We start from the raw sequence: 19,831 nt of genomic DNA, 5'->3' as shown, positions 1-19,831 counted from the left end.
CTATATTATAATATACAGGTATACTATCAGGTAACCTATATTATAATATACAGGTATACTATCAGGTAACCTATATTATAATATACAGCTATACTATCAGGTAACCTATATTATAATATACAGGTATAATATACAGGTATACTATCAGGTAACCTATATTATAATATACAGGTTTACTATCAGGTAACCTATATTGTAATATACAGATATACTATATTATAATATACAGGTATACTATCAGGTAACCTATATTATAATATACAGGTATAATATATTATAATATACAGATATACTATATTATAATATACAGGTATACTATCAGGTAACCTATATTATAACATACAGGTATAGTATCAGGTAGCCTATATTATAATATACAGGTATAGTATCAGGTAGCCTATATTATAATATACAGGTATAGTATCAGGTAACCTATATTATAATATACAGGTATAGTATCAGGTAACCTATATTATAACATACAGGTATAGTATCAGGTAGCCTATATTATAATATACAGGTATAGTATCAGGTAGCCTATATTATAATATACAGGTATAGTATCAGGTAGCCTATATTATAATATACAGGTATAGTATCAGGTAGCCTATATTATAATATACAGGTATAGTATCAGGTAGCCTATATTATAATATACAGGTATAGTATCAGGTAGCCTATATTATAATATACAGGTATTGTATCAGGTAACCTGTACAGGTATAGTATCAGGTAACCTATATTATAGGCCTAGGCTCATGGAGTGCAAGTGAGGATACCTGAGGTAGGACAACAAAGATTTAACAACGTGCTGCTGCTCCCGAGACCAGCAAGTCAATCTGGAGACCGATTGAGTTAGTCTGTAATAGTCCATGTTAACGTCATCGCTACATTTATCCAGAGGTGTGATCAGTATTATACAGATCATGTTGTGAAGCATGACGAAAGGAATTTAAAATAAATAAATAAAATTAAAAATAAATAAAATTTAAAAAAAAAAATCAGCATGAAAATGTTAGAAAATGAATCTTCCATAAATGGGAGTCTTTCCCGTGACATAGATAAAATAGGTGGGGTCAATATAAACTCAGCAAAAACAAAAAGAAATGTCCTCTCACTGTCAACTGCGTTTATTTTCAGCAAATTTAACATGTGTAAATATGTATGAACATAACAAGATTCAACAACTGAGACATAAACTGAACAAGTTCCACAGACATGTGACTAACAGTGTTTAAACTATGTAAGCTGTTAGTGTCTTAACGACCGCTCCACAGGTGCATGTTCATTAATTGTTTATGGTTCATTGAACAAGCAGGGAAACAGTGTTTAAACCCTTTACAATGAAGATCTGTGAAGTCATTTGGATTTTTACAAATTATCTTTGAAAGACAGGTTCCTGAAAAAGGGACGTTCAGAAACACAAGTGCTCAAGGACACTCCGTGCTCAAGGACACTTGACGTAGAGTACACATTCATTCTTTGAGGATTTGAACTTGATTTTACATGTATAAATTAACATAATTTCACATGTGAATCTTGACATTTCACATGAAATCGTGGGTCAAAATGTGATATTTTAATCACATTTTCAAATGTGCAATTCCATGTGTTATCGCTGTTCAGCTAAAATATGACCCGACCTGGGATTTGAACTCACAACCTCTGGATTTGAGGTACGCTGATCTTTCTGCTGTATCACAAAGTCTGTAGCATCCCCTTTAACATTCATTACTTAGGTACCATCTCCACTATTATACATCAGTTATTCTGACTGTTCTCTCATCAGTGATTCATCATCTCAGCTATTTGAGGATTCTTGGTATAGTCTGTAACATTGGTGGGGCTTAATTATTCTGGTTTTAAATGTTACCCCTCAATCAGGATCATAAATATTGTTTTTCCTTGAGTGCATTATCAATAATGTGAAGGAATACAGGTGAAATCAGTAACCGACACGGTGGCCTAGCAGGAAAGATCGGTATGTCGTGAACCAAGTGGTTTTGAGTTCAAAGCCCAGGTAAGGACATCGAATAATAATTACTGTATAAAATGTATGTCAAAGTGTGTCAAGATATGTTACCTGCTCGTCAAACATCTCATTCTAAAATCATGGGCATTCATATATAGTGTAATCACCACATGTGAAGTGTTCCTGAAACACGTGGTTTTACATGATGTCATGTGATTATCCACATGTGAAATCATTTGCCCCCCCCCCCCATAAGGGGACAAAACACACTTCATGCAAACAAATTATTTTTGCTTCTTGCTTTCCTGCATTTAAAACTCTATTGATGAACTCTAAGATGTTAGTTAGGCATGCAAAATGACTGATATTCCATGGGTCTGTTAGTTAGGCATGCAAAATGACTGATATTCCATGGGTCTGTTAGTTAGGCATGCAAAATGACTGATATTCCATGGGTCTGTTAGTTAGGCATGCAAAATGACTGATATTCCCCGGGGCTGTTAGTTAGGCATGCAAAATGACTGATATTCCCTGGGTCTGTTAGTTAGGCATGCAAAATGACTGATATTCCCTGGGTCTGTTAGTTAGGCATGCAAAATGACTGATATTCCCCGGGTCTGTTAGTTAGGCATGCAAAATGACTGATATTCCCTGGGTCTGTTAGTTAGGCATGCAAAATGACTGATATTCCCTGGGTCTGTTAGTTAGGCATGCAAAATGACTGATATTCCCCGGGTCTGTTAGTTAGGCATGCAAAATGACTGATATTCCATGGGTCTGTTAGTTAGGCATGCAAAATGACTGATATTCCCCGGGCTGTTAGTTAGGCATGCAAAATGGCTGATATTCCCCGGGGCTGTTAGTTAGGCATGCAAAATGACTGATATTCCCCGGGTCTGTTAGTTAGGCATGCAAAATGGCTGATATTCCCCGGGGCTGTTAGTTAGGCATGCAAAATGACTGATACTCCCCGGGGCTGTTAGTTAGGCATGCAAAATGACTGATATTCCCCGGGGCTGTTAGTTAGGCATGCAAAATGACTGATACTCCCGGGCTGTTAGTTAGGCATGCAAAATGACTGATATTCCCCGGGGCTGTTAGTTAGGCATGCAAAATGACTGATATTCCCTGGGTCTGTTAGTTAGGCATGCAAAATGACTGATATTCCCCGGGTCTGTTAGTTAGGCATGCAAAATGACTGATATTCCCCGGGTCTGTTAGTTAGGCATGTAAAATGACTGATATTCCCCGGGGCTGTTAGTTAGGCATGCAAAATGACTGATATTCCCTGGGGCTGTTAGTTAGGCAAAATGACTTGTAGATCAATGACTGTCAACACTGTTTCAACCCTAGTTTGACACTGAAGGAGAGGACTCATCAGTCGTCACAAAATATTTTAGGAAGGTAGAAGGATAGTAATACGAGCAACAGATATACATCCGCAATTCGTAACGTCCGATTGAGACGACATACACGGATTGAATCTAGGCCTAAATTGAATGCACTGTAAGTGGAGTGTTTACTTACCATGTCATAGCCAAGAACTGTAGAATGCAGAAGATGATGGCCAACCCCTTCTTTCCCCACTACAGAGAACAGAGAGAACGTCTATTCTCGGACAGCGGTGTTGTAAATTTGTTACAGCGCATTAGGCCAGTGTGTGTCCCCCCCAACTCAGTCCTGGGGTTCCCAAGGAGTGCACATTTTGGGGGGGGGGTAGTAGTACTACACAGATGATTTAAATAAATCAATTCATCGTCAAGCTTTAATTTACAAGCATTCCGCTAATCTACGCTATACTGCATTAACATCTGTTAACCACGTGTATGTGACAAATACAATTTGATTTGGATCAGCTGTGTAGTGCTACGGCAACAACAAATAAATAAATAAATAAATATATATACACACACATTTCTGCCCCCCAGTGGGGACCCCTAAAAATTAGTTTGGGAAACGCTGCCATAAGGTCACGATGTATGTTACTGTTTCAGAGGCTTTCAGATACTTACCCAGAAAACTGCACAAAGTGTCAAAATGAGACAGAGCTGGAGGCAGAAAGAGGAAAAATTAATTAAACATCTTTTAAAAATATTGATTAAATTAATAAATTCTCTGATTAATCTTCTGTGGAGGGATTTACTTCAGATTACCACTCAGCTTTGTGCCCTGAAGGCAGATTAACTTTAAAAGATCGAATCCGCTTTAGTGAAAACGCCGCCGCCAAAAAAAAGATGCAATGTAATATTTAACAGACATTTTTTGTTGTGTCATTTAAAATAATGTTTATCAATTCATTTTTGACAAATATAGACTAAATTAAGAAATGCCTAGTGCTTAGCAACATCGATCCAGCCACATCCCTCAGTTATGGGATTACTTGCAATGATTGTGATATGTGTGGTTGTTTAACTTACTTTAGTGGACTAGGACATTACACTTGTGTGTGTGTGTGTGTGTGTATTATGCATTTTTACCATTGCAAATAAAGTCTAATCGTTTATGATACATAGAGTACAGTAGGTATTAATATAATTTATTTAATTCCCTTGGTTGTTTCATTTACATGAGTTGACTAGGACATTAGAGTACAGTAGGTAGTTACCAGCATAACACAGGTGGCTATCAGTCTGGTGGGCTCAAACATTCTCTTCAGCTGCTTCAGAGGTCCCATCAGGAAACAGGTGCTGTAGACACACAAAGGGAAAACACACCGGCTTTTTTTTTTTTTTTAAATCGTAGAAATAATGTCACATGGATTTGAATTTCTATGATTTATAAAGTTGGAAAAAGACGACTACATACTGATCAAAAGCCCGGGGAAATTAAAAACATTTTGTTGTTGCAGATATTAAAATTGATATGAGAGACCTTGACATGTATGCAACACTCAAAGATAAAAACAGACCAGCACAATTAACGCCTTCTCATTTCAAATGTGAACAGATTTTCTGTGGCTGACATTATAATAAGCCATGTATACTGGAAAAAAATATATCTAAAGAAAAACACAAACATGCAACAATTTCAAATGAGTTACAGCTCATAGGAGGAAATGAGTCAATTTAAATACATTAATTAGGCCCTAATCTATGGATTTCACATGACTGGGTAGGGGAGTAGACATGGGTGGCCCAGCCACTGGGGAGCCAGGCCCAGCCACTGGGGAGCCAGGCCCAGCCACTGGGGAGCCAGGCCCAGCCACTGGGGAGCCAGGCCCAGCCAATTAGAATGAGTTTTTCCCCACAAAAATACTCCTCAGTTACATCAGCTGTCTGGGTGGCTGGTCTAAGACGATCCCGCAGGTAAAGAAGCCGGTGGTGGAGACTGGGCTTTCTCTGTACTGGGATCAGTTTATACACTGGCCTCCGTCACACTGTCTCTTTATGGACTCTTTTCGAGGTCAAGAGACTAACGTCTATCTCATAATGCTACATCATCACTAACAGGTACACAACGTAGACACACACACACACACAGAGAGACAGAGAGAGACAGAGAGAGAGACAGAAGGGCATTCCTGGGCCGTTGTATTACGTTTCAGGAAAATACGAATCACTGACACATTTTGTTCTTATGATTAACTTGATCAAAATGGATTAATTTTCGAATAAAAAGTTAAACACATTTTTGAATTACGTTTTAATGTGTGGATGCCGTGATTCTGTCTGCAACACAGATCTGCTGGTAGGCATAGGATATTTATATACACTCACACAGTACCAGTCAACACCTAAACCTACTCATTAAGGGGTTTTTCTTTATTTTTACTATTTTCCACATTGTAGAATAATGTTGAACATCAAAACTATGAAATAACACATATGGAATCATGTAGTAACCAGAAGAATGTTAAACAAAATCAAAATATTTGTTATATTTTGTTGAAGTCAGAAGTTGACATACACTTAGGTTGGAGTCATTAAAACTATTTTTTTCTTCCATTTCACAAATTTCTTGTTAACAAACTATAGTTTTGGCAAGTCGGTTAGGACATCTACTTTGTGCATGATACAAGTAATTTTTCCTTGAGAATAAAAAGAGAGCCACACACTCTAGGAGCTCAGATGCAAAATTTTAATTACCAACGTTTCGACAGCCAAGCTGTCTTCATCAGGGTATGAGGGTACAAGTAATTTTTCCAACAATTGTTTACAGACAGATTATTTCACTTATAATTCACTGTATCACAATTCTAGTGGGTCAAACGTTTACATACACTACATTGACTGTGCCTTTAAAAAACGTAGAAAATTCCAGAAAATTATGTCATGGATTTAGAAGCTTCTGATTAAGGCTAATTGACATCATGTGAGTCAATTGGAGGTGTACCTGTGGATGTATTTCAAGGCCTACCTTCAAACTCAGTGCCTCTTTGCTTGACATCAAGGGATAATCAAAAGAAATCAGCTAAGACCAGAGAAAATAAATTGTAGACCTCCACAAGTCTGGTTCATCCTTGGGAGCACTTTCAAAATGCCTGAAGGTACCACGTTCATCTGTACAAACAATAGTTCGCAAGTATAAACACCATGGGATCACGCAGCCGTCATAACGCTCAGGAAGGAGACTCATTCTGTCTCCTAGAGATGAAAGTACTTTTGTGCGAAAAGTGCAAATCAATCTCAGAACAACAGCAAAGGACCTTGTTAAAATGCTGGAGGAAACACAAAAGTATATATATATCCACAGTAAAACGAGTCCTATATCGACATAACCTGAAAGGCCGCTCAGCAAGGAAGAAGCCACTGCTCCAAAACCGCCATAAAAAAGCCAGACTATGGTTTGCAACTGCACATGGGGACAAAGATCGTACTTTTTGGAGAAATGTCCTCTGGTCTGTTAATACAAAAATAGAACTGTTTTCCATAATGACCATCGTTATGTTTGGAGGAAAAAGGGGGAGGCTTGCAAGCTGAAGAACACCATCCCAACTGTGAAGCACGGGGGTGGCAGCATCATGTTGTGGGGGTGCTTTGCTGCAGGAGGGACTGGTGCACTTCACAAAATAGATGGCATCATGAGGAGAGAAAATTATGTGGATATATTGAAGCAACATCTCAAGACAGGAAGTTAAAGCTTGGTCGCAAATGGGTCTTCCAAATGGACAATGACCCCAAGCATACTTCCAAAGTTGTGGCAAAATGGCTTAAGGACAACAAAGTCAAGGTATTGGAGTGGCCATCACAAAGCCCTGACCTCAATCCCATAGAAAATTTGTGGGCAGAACTGAAAAAGCGTGTGAGTTCAAGGAGGCCTACAAACCTGACGCAGTTTCACCAGCTCTGTCAGGAGGAATGGGCCAAAATTCACCCAACTTATTGAGGGAAGCTTGTGGAAGGCTACCTGAAACATTTGACCCAAGTTAATCAATTTAAAAGGCAATGCTACCAAATACTAATTGAGTGCATGTAAACGTCTGACCCACTGGGAATGTGATGAAATAAATAAATCGTTCTCTCTACTATTATTCTGATATTTAAATTACTTAACATAAAGTGGTGATTCTAACTGACAGGGAATTTTTACTAGGATTTAAACGTCAGGAATTGTGAAAAACAGAGTTTAAATGTATTTGGCTAAGGTGTATGTAAACTTCTGACTTCAACTGTACATTACATACCATCTACTGAATCTTGCCTCTGTCGCTCTGCATTGCTCATCCATATATTTATATATTCTTATTCTATTCCTTTACTTAGATGTGTGTATTAGGTAGTTGTGGTGGAATTGTTAGATATTACTGCACTGTCGGAACTAGAAGCACAAGAATTTCGCTACACTCGCAATAACATCTGCTAACCATGTGCATGTGACCAATAACATCTGCTAACCATGTGCATGTGACCAATAACATCTGCTGACCATGTGCATGTGACCAATAACATCTGCTGACCATGTGCATGTGACCATTAACATCTGCTAACCATGTGCATGTGACCAATAACATCTGCTAACCATGTGCATGTGACCAATAACATCTGCTAACCATGGCAAGGTGTATAGAGAGAGAGAGTGAGTTTTCATAGAGGAAGGAACCTCACAGAACTTGAGAACTGAACAATATTAATGTTCTGGAGAAATTATACATGGTCGGTGAAGTAGCCAGCTACAAACTGGTCCGTTTGGTACAATGATGTGAAACTCATGAGAGACAATACAGCCACATTACCATAACCCTGTTTATACAAGAGTCTCAGTTGTGAGGCTTGCATCTAATTGTTGTATAAAATGAATGAGTAAAGATGAAACTATGCAAAAAATATTTAATGTGATTTTAAACTGTTTAATGAAGGAAACTCCAATTCCCTTGAGTTGAACTAAATCATAGGCCCGCCCCATGAGCACAGACATTGATCTGGCGTCGTGGGACAGCCCCTTTCTGCTCTTCCAAATATTCCCACCGTAGGAATTTATCTTCAGACCATGCTTCTCTCAATTATGAGTGGGCTAAGGTTTGAGCCCATTGCTGAATTCTTAACCATACCACGTGGTTAAACTCTGAAATTATCAAACTGACAGAATAAGAACAAATCTTTGATATTAATTACTAGTCTGCAGCTAGGAATTCAGTATCATTCAACGCGAAGACTGACAACCGCCGAAACACCTATTCTATAACAACATCACTGAATGTTACTCTGAACTATCCATTCTAACCACGGCAGAGAGAGAGAGGGCGGACAGACTCTCCAACAGAAACAAACTTTCCAACAGAGATCACGACGACACACTGAGCGTAAATATATATATATATATATATTGATTGCAATTATTCCCGAATGACTGAGCGTTCATGTGCAAAGGATTAGCATTTCAATCGTTATAATTATCAACTTTGTCATGTCTCATCTCAGTTGACCCCCACTTCCCCTTTTGTCTAACAAACCACCATGCTGGTTTAGCCCACTAGGGCACATTCTCCTATCATTCCCTTGTAACCATATCTACTGGTTTGTTTCTGTGATTGATTATTTAGTTAGTAATTAAATGATTTAAGACAATTGATGTATGGATGACTCATAGGGAAGACTGGGTTCATGCAGATAACCAACAATTTACGACGTTTGGAATGAGACTAACGTGAGGCAAAAGAATAATTCGGGGCGGCAGGGTAGCCTAGTGGTTAGAGCGTTGGACTAGTAACCGAAAGGTTGCAAGTTCGAATCCCTGAGCTGACAAGGTACAAATCTGTCGTTCTGCCCCTGAACAGACAGTTAACCCACCTGAACAGACAGTTAACCCACTGTTCCTAGGCCGTCATTGAAAATAAGAATTTGTTCTTAACTGACTTGCCTAGTAAAATAAAAAAGGTTAAAAAAAAAAAAAAAAATTAGAAGACTAATTGATCAGATATTAAAATATCTGAAAGTTATATTAGGAAAATTATAACTTTGTAATCTGAATATTTTCCTTGGTGGCCCGACTTCCTAGTTAATTACAGTTGCATGATTAAGTTTGTTTAAATCCCATAATAATCATTACAGAGAATTTATTTGAAAAATAGGTCTTCAGTTTAATGATGCCAAAGACAGGACACATGTATTTGTATAATGGTTTTATAGGGACCGGCTGGTGGGCCTTCGTATAGATTATGCAACATGAAACGCATGGTTACTTATACACCTGCCTACCTGAATATACGAACTCAAATTAAAATGACGGTCTGAGCACTTCAAGTTACTGTGTGGACAAAAGCCCTTGTCTGCATTACAAATGGCACACTATTCCCTACGTAGTGTACAATAGGCCCTAGTCAAAAGTAGTGCACTACATAGGGAATAAGGTGCCATTTGGGGGAAAAGGCCCAGTGTAAACATGACACTACTGTTTGTGGTTCAGAACAGTAACCAGGAGTTAGGACACACTGAACCAGTTTCTTTCTTTCGCTGTGGGAACACAGGATGAAACAAAAGAGATGTCACAGTTCACCGTCCGGTAGGAAAATGATAGCGTGTCAAAAGACAGCCACACAAGGTTGTGACGACGCGACACCTGTCTGTGATAACCAATCAAATTCATTTCAGCAAGTAGAAACACACTGGCATGGAAACACTCCCAAATAAAGAGAGAGGGGAGGAACCAGGGAAGAAGTGTTGGTGCCATGTTTCATGAGTTGAAGCACAAAAAGCTCATTTCTCTCAACTTTTGAACACAAATATGTGTTTGTTTTGTGAGCATTTCTCCTTTGCCAAGACAATCCATCCACCTGACAAGTGTGGCACATCAATAAGCTGATTAACCAGCATGATCATTACACAGGTGCACCTTGTGCTGGGGACAAGAAAAAAGGCACTCTAAAATGTGCAGTTTGGTCACAACAACACAATACCACAGATGTCTCAAGTTGAGGGAGCACGCAATTGGCATGCTGACTGCAGGAATGTCCTGACGAATATTTCTGTCTGTAATAGAGCCCTTTTGTGAGGAAAAACTCATTCTGATTGGCTGGGCCTGGCTCCCCAGTGAGTGTGCCTGGCTGCCAAGTGTGTGGTCCTATGCCATCTAAGGCCCACCCATGGCTACACCCCTGCCAGTCACGTAAAATCCATAGATTAGGGCCTAAAACTTAAAGAGAGAGGGTACCTCATGATAAGATGTAGACCACACGATCTACCACTATCTACCAAGACTATCAATACTATTCGTAGAGGTCTAGTTACCACCACAAACCCATGCTGGCACTAAGACCAAACTCAATGAGCTGTATAAGGCCATAAGCAAACAAAATGCTCATCCAGGTGGCGCTCCTAGTGGCCAGGGACTTTAATGCAGGCAAACTTAAATCCGTTTTACCTCATTTCTACCAGAATGTTAAATGTGCAACCAGAGGAAAAACAACTCTAGACCACCTTTACTCCACACACAGACACGTACAAAGCTCTCCTTCCATTTGGCAAATCTGACCGTAATTCTAACCTACTAATTTCTGATTACAAGCAAAAACTAAAGCAGGAAGTACCAGTGACTTGCTCAATACGGAAGTGGTCATATGACGCAGATGCTAAGTTACAGGAGTGTTTTGCTAGCACAGACTGGAATATGTTCCATGATTCATCAAATGGCATAGAGGAGTATACCACTTCAGTCATCAGCTTCATCAATAAGTGCGCTGACGACGTCGTCCCCACAGTGACCTTACGTACATATCCCAACCAGAAGCCATTCATTATAGGCAACATCAACACTGAGCTAAAGGCCAGAGCTGCCGCTTTTAAGGAGCGGGATACTAATCCGGATGCTTATAAGAAATCACGCTATGCCCTCAGACAAACCATCAAACAAGAAAATCATCAATACAGGACTAAGATGGAATCCTACTACACAGTCTCAGAGGGCTCCTACAAAAGTGAGCTGCCCAGTGAAGCGAGCCAACAGGCTAAATGCTTTTTATGCAACTTTTTAACAAATCAAAAACTGAAAAATTGAGCATCATGAAGAACAAGGAACACACCAGGCAGGTCCGAGATACTGTTGTGAAGAAGTTTAAAGCCGGATTTGGATACAAAAAGATTTCCCAAGCTTTAAACATCCCAAGGAGCACTGTGCAAGCGATAATATTGAAATGGAAGGAGTATCAGACCACTGCAAATCTACCAAGACCTGGCCGTCCCTCTAAACTTTCAGCTCATACAAGGAGAAGACTGATCAGAGATGCAGCCAAGAGGCCCATGATCACTCTGGATGAACTGCAGAGATCTACAGCTGAGGTGGGAGACTCTGTCCATAGGACAACAATCAGTCGTATATTGCACAAATCTGGCCTTTATGGAAGAGTGGCAAGAAGAAAGCCATTTCTTAAAGATATCCATAAAAAGTGTTGTTTAAAGTTTGCCACAAGCCACCTGGGAAACATGTGGAAGAAGGTGCTCTGATCAGATGAAACCAAAATTGAACTTTTTGGCAACAATGCAAAACGTTATGTTTGGCGTAAAAGCAACACAGCTCATCACCCTGAACACACCCCATCCCCACTGTCAAACATGGTGGTGGCAGCATCATGGTTTGGGCCTGCTTTTCTTCAGCAGGGACAGGGAAGATGGTTAAAATTGATGGGAAGATGGATGGAGCCAAATACAGGACCATTCTGGAAGAAAACCTGATGGAGTCTGCAAAAGACCTGAGACTGGGACGGAGATTTGTCTTCCAACAAGACAATGATCCAAAACATAAAGCAAAATCTACAATGGAATGGTTCAAAAATAAACATATCCAGGTGTTAGAATGGCCAAGTCAAAGTCCAGACCTGAATCCAATCGAGAATCTGTGGAAAGAACTGAAAACTGCTCTTCACAAATGCTCTCCATGGGAATGGGAAACAATTTCAGTCTCTCGATGTGCAAAACTGATAGAGACATACCCCAAGCGACTTACAGCTGTAATCGCAGCAAAAGGTGGCGCTACAATGTATTAACTTAAGGGGGCTGAATCATTTTGCACGCCCAATTTTTCAGTTTTTGATTTGTTAAAACCTGTTGATCCTACCCCCTACTTTTTCGAACATTCTGTTAAAAATCGCGCAACATTTCAGCGTCCTGCTACTCATGCGGGAATATAGTATATGCATATGATTAGTATGTGTGGATAGAAAACACTCACGTTTCTAAAACTGGTTAAATCACCGCTGTGACTATAACAGAGCGTCTGTTTTATCGAAAAGCGCAAGAAAAACTGATCACTGAAAACTGAAAAAAATATCCATGCGCCACTTGCATGTATTGTTCAAGGGGCAAGAAATTAAATAGGGCCTAGATTGCAAGTCCTACAGCTTCCACACGATGTCACCACTCTTGTCAATTCCCTGGGCGTTGTTTCTTGGTCAAACGAGTTAGCGAGACCACTTTCCATCCGGTCTCCGACAGGACGTTATGGAAGAGAGATTTTGGAAGATGATTTTAGCATTTGGCGTAGCGCATTTGCATTTCCAGATGCATAGATGGGACGTCTGCGTCTCAGGTGGACGTAAGTTAAAAAAGTTTGAAATATCCAATAAATGTCGTTCCACTTCATGATTGTGTCCCACTTGTTGTTGATTCTTCACAAAAAAATACAGTTTTATATCTTTATGTTTGAAGCCTGAAATGTGGCAAAAGGTCGCAAAGTTCAAGGGGGCCGAATACTTTCGCAAGGCACTGTATATACTCGAATCTTGGAGAGAGTCACGTGTAATACATTTATCTGGCAGCTCTCAACCCTCTCCTGATTCTTAGATAGAGAACTAAACCCTGTTGATTCTTAGATAGAGAACTAAACCCAACAGACCTGTTCCATCATCAGGAATTCAATCAAAAGACATTACTGAACCATAGAAACCCTATACCACAATGAATCCTAGACAGCTGTACATTGTGTCCAAAGCAACTTACTTACAGTACAGTGAGTGCATGGGGACAAAAAAAATGGTGTGTGTGTGATCCCTGCGGGAAATGAACCTATGACCTTGGTGTTTGTTAGTGTCTTACCTACTGAACCACACAGGACTACTACACCAAGCTCAATGGGGAACCCGTCCACCGTGCTTCTGTTCTGGCTCAACATTTAAAACAACTACTGCATAGTATGACAGACAAACCACGTGGTCTTACTGACACCTGAAACATAGAAATAGAACCGCTAGAACAGGGACAGGATTCTAATTCTAGAACAGGGACAGGATTCTAATTCTAGAACAGGGACAGGAATCTAATTCTAGAACAGGGACAGGATTCTAATTCTAGAACAGGATTCTAATTCTAGAACAGGGACAGGATTCTAATTCTAGAACAGGGGCAGAAGTCTAATTCTAGAACAGGGACAGGATTCTAATTCTAGAACAGGGACAGGATTCTAATTCTAGAACAGGGACAGAAGTCTAATTCTAGATTCCGTGACTTGGAACAGCCCTCGACAATGAACTGAAATGAGACTTTGGCAGCTACTTCACGGACTGCTACCGACTCCAAGCTGAGTGACGGGGACAGGAGATCAATAATTGATAGGTCATTTTGTAAAGTGTGGACAAAAAAAAAGGTTAGGCTCCCCATCAATCACGTTAGCGGAGTGGTATTTACCATTCACATCGACACACAGGTGTTAGAAAACACCAACAACTCCATGTGTCTGGGTCCAAGTCCAGTTAAATGGATAGGAGTGAAATAACCTCACAATAAATTAGAATTGAAGTGTAATGTCATTTTAAAAATGTAAAAAGTATGAAATAAGTATGCATTTAGTATAGCTTAATTCCTGAATTTCTTGTACTGGAAATAGCTTTGTCGCTAGCTCTGGCAGTAACAACGGTATTGGTAGCAGACCATAAACAAAATGAGTGACTAGACTCACCTGGAGAGTGCAGCAAGGTTACCTAGTGTGTAGAACACAGCAAACAGCTTGGTGCCGTTGGGTAAGAACAGCAGTGCAGTGCCCTTGTTAAAACACACAAAAATGAAATTATTACTATGTCCACCTAGGCATCATCCTACCATCAGTTTGCATGCAGTTTGATCGGCTATAAAACTCCTGGAAGACAAGAGAAGAGGTATGCTAGATCAATGTTAACTGGAATTAGGCTATTTGGTAAATATCAGGTAAGTCTAATCATTTAAAATGATAATATTTGTATTGTTTTTGTAGTTTATTTTGAACAAGAACGATCTGTGGGCCTAAGGAAAATGGTTCCCTGAAATGTTACACGTACAATGTTACATGATCGCCACCTAGTGGTGAAACACCATATCACTTTCTACACATGGACATGCTGGTTCACAAAAACAGGATCTTTGACTCATTTAGCAATTTTTTTTTTTTTAAAGTTGATCATATAGTCCAGGGCTCTCCAACCCTGTTCCTGGAGAGGGACCCTCCTGTAGGAACAGGGTTGGAGAGCCCTGATATAAACCCATAGGAGGGTATCTCTCCAGGAACAGAGTTGGAGAGCCCTGATGTAAACCTACAGGAGGGTACCTCTCCAGGAACAGGGTTGGAGAGCCCTGATATAAACCCACAGGAGGGTATCTCTCCAGGAACAGGGTTGGAGAGCCCTGATGTAAACCTACAGGAACAGGGTTGGAGAGGCCTGATGTAAACCTACAGGAGGGTACCTCTCCAGGAACAGGTTTGGAGAGCCCTGATATAAACCTACAGGAACAGGGTTGGAGAGCCCTGATATAAACCTACAGGAGGGTCCCTCTCCAGGAACAGGGTTGGAGAGCCCTGCTGCAGGCTATTAGATAAAGGCTCTGCTCTTGTGGAATAAACCCATGGTGTTTAACACCAACCTGACCTGATCCATCTCCTAATGAAAGACTAATGCATGATTCATGTTCGACACATTCCTGAACTAGTAGAACCGATGACGAACGAGGGAAATATATATATATATATATATGGCTGTTACCAGTGTTGTTAACAGGGTGTGAATAATCAGTCTCCAGAGTTGTTATCAGTACACTTCTTCTGCAGGCCAGCCCATAACCACACTAACAGAGGAGACAACTGTTCTGTAGGCAGGCCAGCCCATAACCACATTAACAGAGGAGACAACTGTTCTGTAGGCCGGCCAGCCCATAACCACACTAACAGAGGAGACAACTGTTCTGTAGGCAGGCCAGCCCATAACCACACTAACAGAGGAGACAACTGTTCTGTAGGCAGGCCAGCCCATAACCACACTAACAGAGGAGACAACTGTTCTGTAGGCAGGCCAGCCCATAACCACACTAACAGAGGGGACAACTGTTCTGTAGGCCAGCCCATAACCACACTAACAGAGGGGACAACTGTTCTGTAGGCAGGCCAGCCCATAACCACACTAACAGAGGAGACAACTGGTCTGTAGGCAGGCCAGCCCATAACCTTATGGCTTGATAGAGGACACTGCTGTGGTTTACTGTAGAGTAGTCATCACTGGTATCATGATGTGGTTTACTGTAGAGTACAGTCATCACTGGTATCATGATGTGGTTTACTGTAGAGTACAGTCATCACTGGTATCATGGTGTGGTTTACTGTAGAGTACAGTCATCACTGGTATCATGGTGTGGTTTACTGTAGAGTACAGTCATCACTGGTATCATGGTGTGGTTTACTGTAGAGTACAGTCATCACTGGTATCATGGTGTGGTTTACTGTAGAGTACAGTCATCACTGGTATCATGGTGTGGTTTACTGTAGAGTACAGTCATCACTGGTATCATGATGTGGTTTACTGTAGAGTACAGTCATCACTGGTATCATGATGTGGTTTACTGTAGAGTACAGTCATCACTGGTATCATGATGTGGTTTACTGTAGAGTACAGTCATCACTGGTATCATGTGGTTTACTGTAGAGTACAGTCATCACTGGTATCATGATGTGGTTTACTGTAGAGTACAGTCATCACTGGTATCATGATGTGGTTTACTGTAGAGTACAGTCATCACTGGTATCATGATGTGGTTTACTGTAGAGTACAGTCATCACTGGTATCATGATGTGGTTTACTGTAGAGTACAGTCATCACTGGTATCATGATGTGGTTTACTGTAGAGTACAGTCATCACTGGTATCATGATGTGGTTTACTGTAGAGTACAGTCATCACTGGTATCATGCTGTGGACAGATACTTGTTTGTTGAGGTGGATGACAGAAGGAGAATACTGTAGTGTGCACGAGGAAGAAAATCTGATAAGAAAGTGCTTTGTGGACGGAAACAGCCGTGGGCATTGGAAGGGAAGGGGGGAATGTGCAACCAAACATTACAGAAAGTGAAACAATAATAACCATTTTCTAGAACAAAGTTGCTTTACAAAAAAAAAATGTCAACACACAAACTCACGAAACTACCGGCGTGGTTCAGACAGACAGGCCAGGAGGGCCTGTAAAACTGTCTCAGAGTAGTACTATAGAGTACAGGCCAGGTCAAAAATAGTGCACTATATTAGGGGAAAAGCGCACCGTTACAGAATCACAATAACACTGAAATAGGGTGAAATCTCACCAGTATGGAGCACAGGATGCCTGACGCGAAGCATATGACGAACCACTTCACCCGGGTGCTGTAGCTGAGCGTCGAGGCATCCAGAACCTGAGGAGAGAACAATGGCAGGATGTCACAAGACAAGACGGGCAACGACCCAAAGCACAGACCCAGGGTTTCTCTTCCTACTGATGGTTCTACCATGCTGACCAGTGGCAAAGAAGATATAGTTAAAGTAAGGCCCCTTTTTGTACACACAAAAACATCAAATTACACAAACACAGTTACACAAAAACAACATAGTTAAAAAAAAAAAACAAGGGTCGTAGGTTAACTTCTATGACACCAGCGCTAATCAATATTTGTTTCAAGACATCGGATAACAATGGGACAGGAAAAGGAAAGCCATGGTTTTAATGTAAATCAGCGGAGTAGCATTGTTTTTTGAACCAATGTACTGTTTTTGAAGTGTGCATTACTAGTAAGGGGAAATAAACACAATGTCTGCACGTCTTCAACTAAGTGTATCACTAAGTGAATGAATTAGATACAGCCGGTCTTCTTGTGGACGAAAACGAGTGTTCAACACAAACCTTACCTCATCTGATCCACCATCTCCTTATGAAAGCATGTAAATGAGCAGGGATGCATACAAATACACAGGATTAACGAGAAGACATTATTAGTTGTCAAAGCCATACAATTCATTAAGATCTCTAAGGTCAAAACTCTAGTTTTCACCTGAGCAGCATCGGCGCATGCGCGGCTTTACTCCTACTACCTAGTCACCAAACTATTTCAGCACAGTCGACATACACTCAACATAATGTGTATCAATTATAACAAGGTATAGTGTTAGTTTAAATACTCGTGGCGACTAAGAACAAGAAAATTATGCATTTGATATCGTCCACGGAAATACACCGCTCGACTCCTATGTCAAAGCCAATGTTTTGCATTTAGCAAGTTAGCTAGCTAGCAAGCTAATGTAAACCTAGATAAAGTACAACAACATGCTGTGTTACCTGCGCCGTGAGCCCTGCTTCCTCGTTGTCTTCTCGTCCCCCTATCATACTACGAAGCTTGTCCATCGTTGACAATAAATATGTATAAGTGTATTATATTGTTTGGAGCTAAATGATATAGCTAACTAACTTCCGGAGACTTCCCGATTGGGCGTGTCTATGTTACCACCTGACAGGAAGCGCGTCCAGCAAAACAGACCGGTTCTTATTTTACCGCAGTGAGCCTTACCAGTCTTGGTTTTATTGTCTATATGCTGTCACGAAAAGTGTCCTCTGCATTTTACACTGATCCAAGACTGGCAGTGGTGAATCGGAAATGTGAAAGTGGCATCGTTGCGACGTCCAATTCTGACGTCTGCCTGTTTAAGTTGACGTTTAAATCCGTAGGGAAAGAGTTACGGGACCGGGACATATTTATTTTTCTCACGCCACTTCGATGAATAGTGATTTTCGTACCACGTTATTAGAGAATTTTCGCTAACCCTAACCTCAGTCTCCTAACCTGCTACTTTAACTATACTATCCTTCGGCGTAAATTCTCCTAACTTGCTACGAAAAAAGAGTGTTTTCCATTTATGGTTAAGGCAGAGAGGAAGAGGTGTATGGAAGCATTTAGGTGCTTTATTGATAATTCCAATTTCCTTTCATCTTGTCAAGGCTGGAGGAGGACACTGTATGGCATCTGAGCAGATCATCATTAACTTAATCCGGTTACATCAGCCAATACAATAAAAAAAATGCCTTTTTATTGGTGTGGGCATAATTCACAAAAACCTCATTTCCTGCTTACTGAAAGGCAGATGTAGAAAAGGCATAAAGGCGAGGATACTACATGAATTGATATGACAAATGGCTTGCTTTTCTTAATGTATACCTACCACCTTTCAGGGGAGCTGATGATCAATGATGCAGAGAAAGTCTGATATTACTTCATTTTGGAACTTGAAGTTTAAAGCCCATTTCCAGTTGGGTTGGGCTCAGTGAAACACACCAATCCCTGTCCTAATTTCAACAATGGGTACTAATGTGGTATATTTTGTATTTTTTTGTAGTAAATCTCACTAATTTGTGAGATTGGAAACAGGTTATATTTTTTGTTATTTTCTTGTTAACACCTTTCCAACTTCAGTATCCAAAATGTTCTTGCTGCTCCCATAGGATATAGTAGTTACAAAAATGTATAACTCTGAAAGTAGGGCTTTGGTGTTTGTCATTATAATTTTGGTGAGCACTATGCTGGCCAGCCCAAAGGTTCCATGGCCACAATCAAGCTACATTATGAATCAGAATGTCATGGGAATTTTCTTCCACAATTAATTTGACCAAGAAAAGAGGACCGACTGCCAGATGCCTCTGGATCTGCAGATAGAGAAGATATTGGCTCAACACTCACCAGCCCAATGAGTAGGTGCAGGAGGTTTAGACTTGAGATCCAAAGACCTTGAATTCACACAAAATGTGCCTCTAATCCAGTGTTTCCCAAACTCAGTCCTCTGGACCCCAAGGGCTGCACATTTTGTTTTTTTGCCCTAGCACTACAAAGCTGATTCAAATAATCAAGCTTTGATAATTTATCAACTGTGTAGTTTTATGTAATTTAACTAGGCAAATCGGTTAAGAACAACTTCTTATTTACAATGACTGCCAAAACCAGACGACACTGGGCCAATAGTCTGCCACCCTATGGGACTCCCAATCACGGCCAGCTGTGATGCAGCCTGGATTCGAACCAGGGGATGCAGTGATACCTCTTGGAGCCGCAGTGCCTTAGACCACTGCGCAACTCGCCACTTAAGACAAACACCAAAACATGCACCCCTTGGACCGAGTTTGGGAAGCACTGCTTTATCCATATAGAGCAGCACGAGAGCCATTTACAAAGTGTTGAAGTCATT

General features: G+C 40.5%; 1 protein-coding gene across 1 annotated transcript in view; it reads right to left on the bottom strand.

Annotated features, from left to right (window-relative positions):
* LOC112224713 (vesicle transport protein SFT2A-like) overlaps positions 1–18,118 on the bottom strand; it is a 28,277-nt gene extending 10,159 nt beyond the window's left edge. Inside the window, exons 1-6 of the mRNA XM_042305785.1 lie at positions 17,937–18,118; positions 16,933–17,019; positions 14,294–14,376; positions 4,578–4,659; positions 3,985–4,020; positions 3,500–3,558 (exon numbers count right to left, since the gene is read on the bottom strand). Of these exons, the coding sequence (XP_042161719.1) occupies positions 3,500–3,558; positions 3,985–4,020; positions 4,578–4,659; positions 14,294–14,376; positions 16,933–17,019; positions 17,937–18,002 (413 nt within the window). The 5' untranslated portion in view covers positions 18,003–18,118. The remainder of the gene's footprint in view (positions 1–3,499; positions 3,559–3,984; positions 4,021–4,577; positions 4,660–14,293; positions 14,377–16,932; positions 17,020–17,936) is intronic.
* Positions 18,119–19,831: the final 1,713 nt, after the last annotated feature.

Source organism: Oncorhynchus tshawytscha, linkage group LG25 (assembly GCF_018296145.1).
Source record: "Oncorhynchus tshawytscha isolate Ot180627B linkage group LG25, Otsh_v2.0, whole genome shotgun sequence".
NCBI lineage: Eukaryota > Metazoa > Chordata > Actinopteri > Salmoniformes > Salmonidae > Oncorhynchus > Oncorhynchus tshawytscha.
This window is presented reverse-complemented; position numbering and strand designations above follow the sequence as displayed.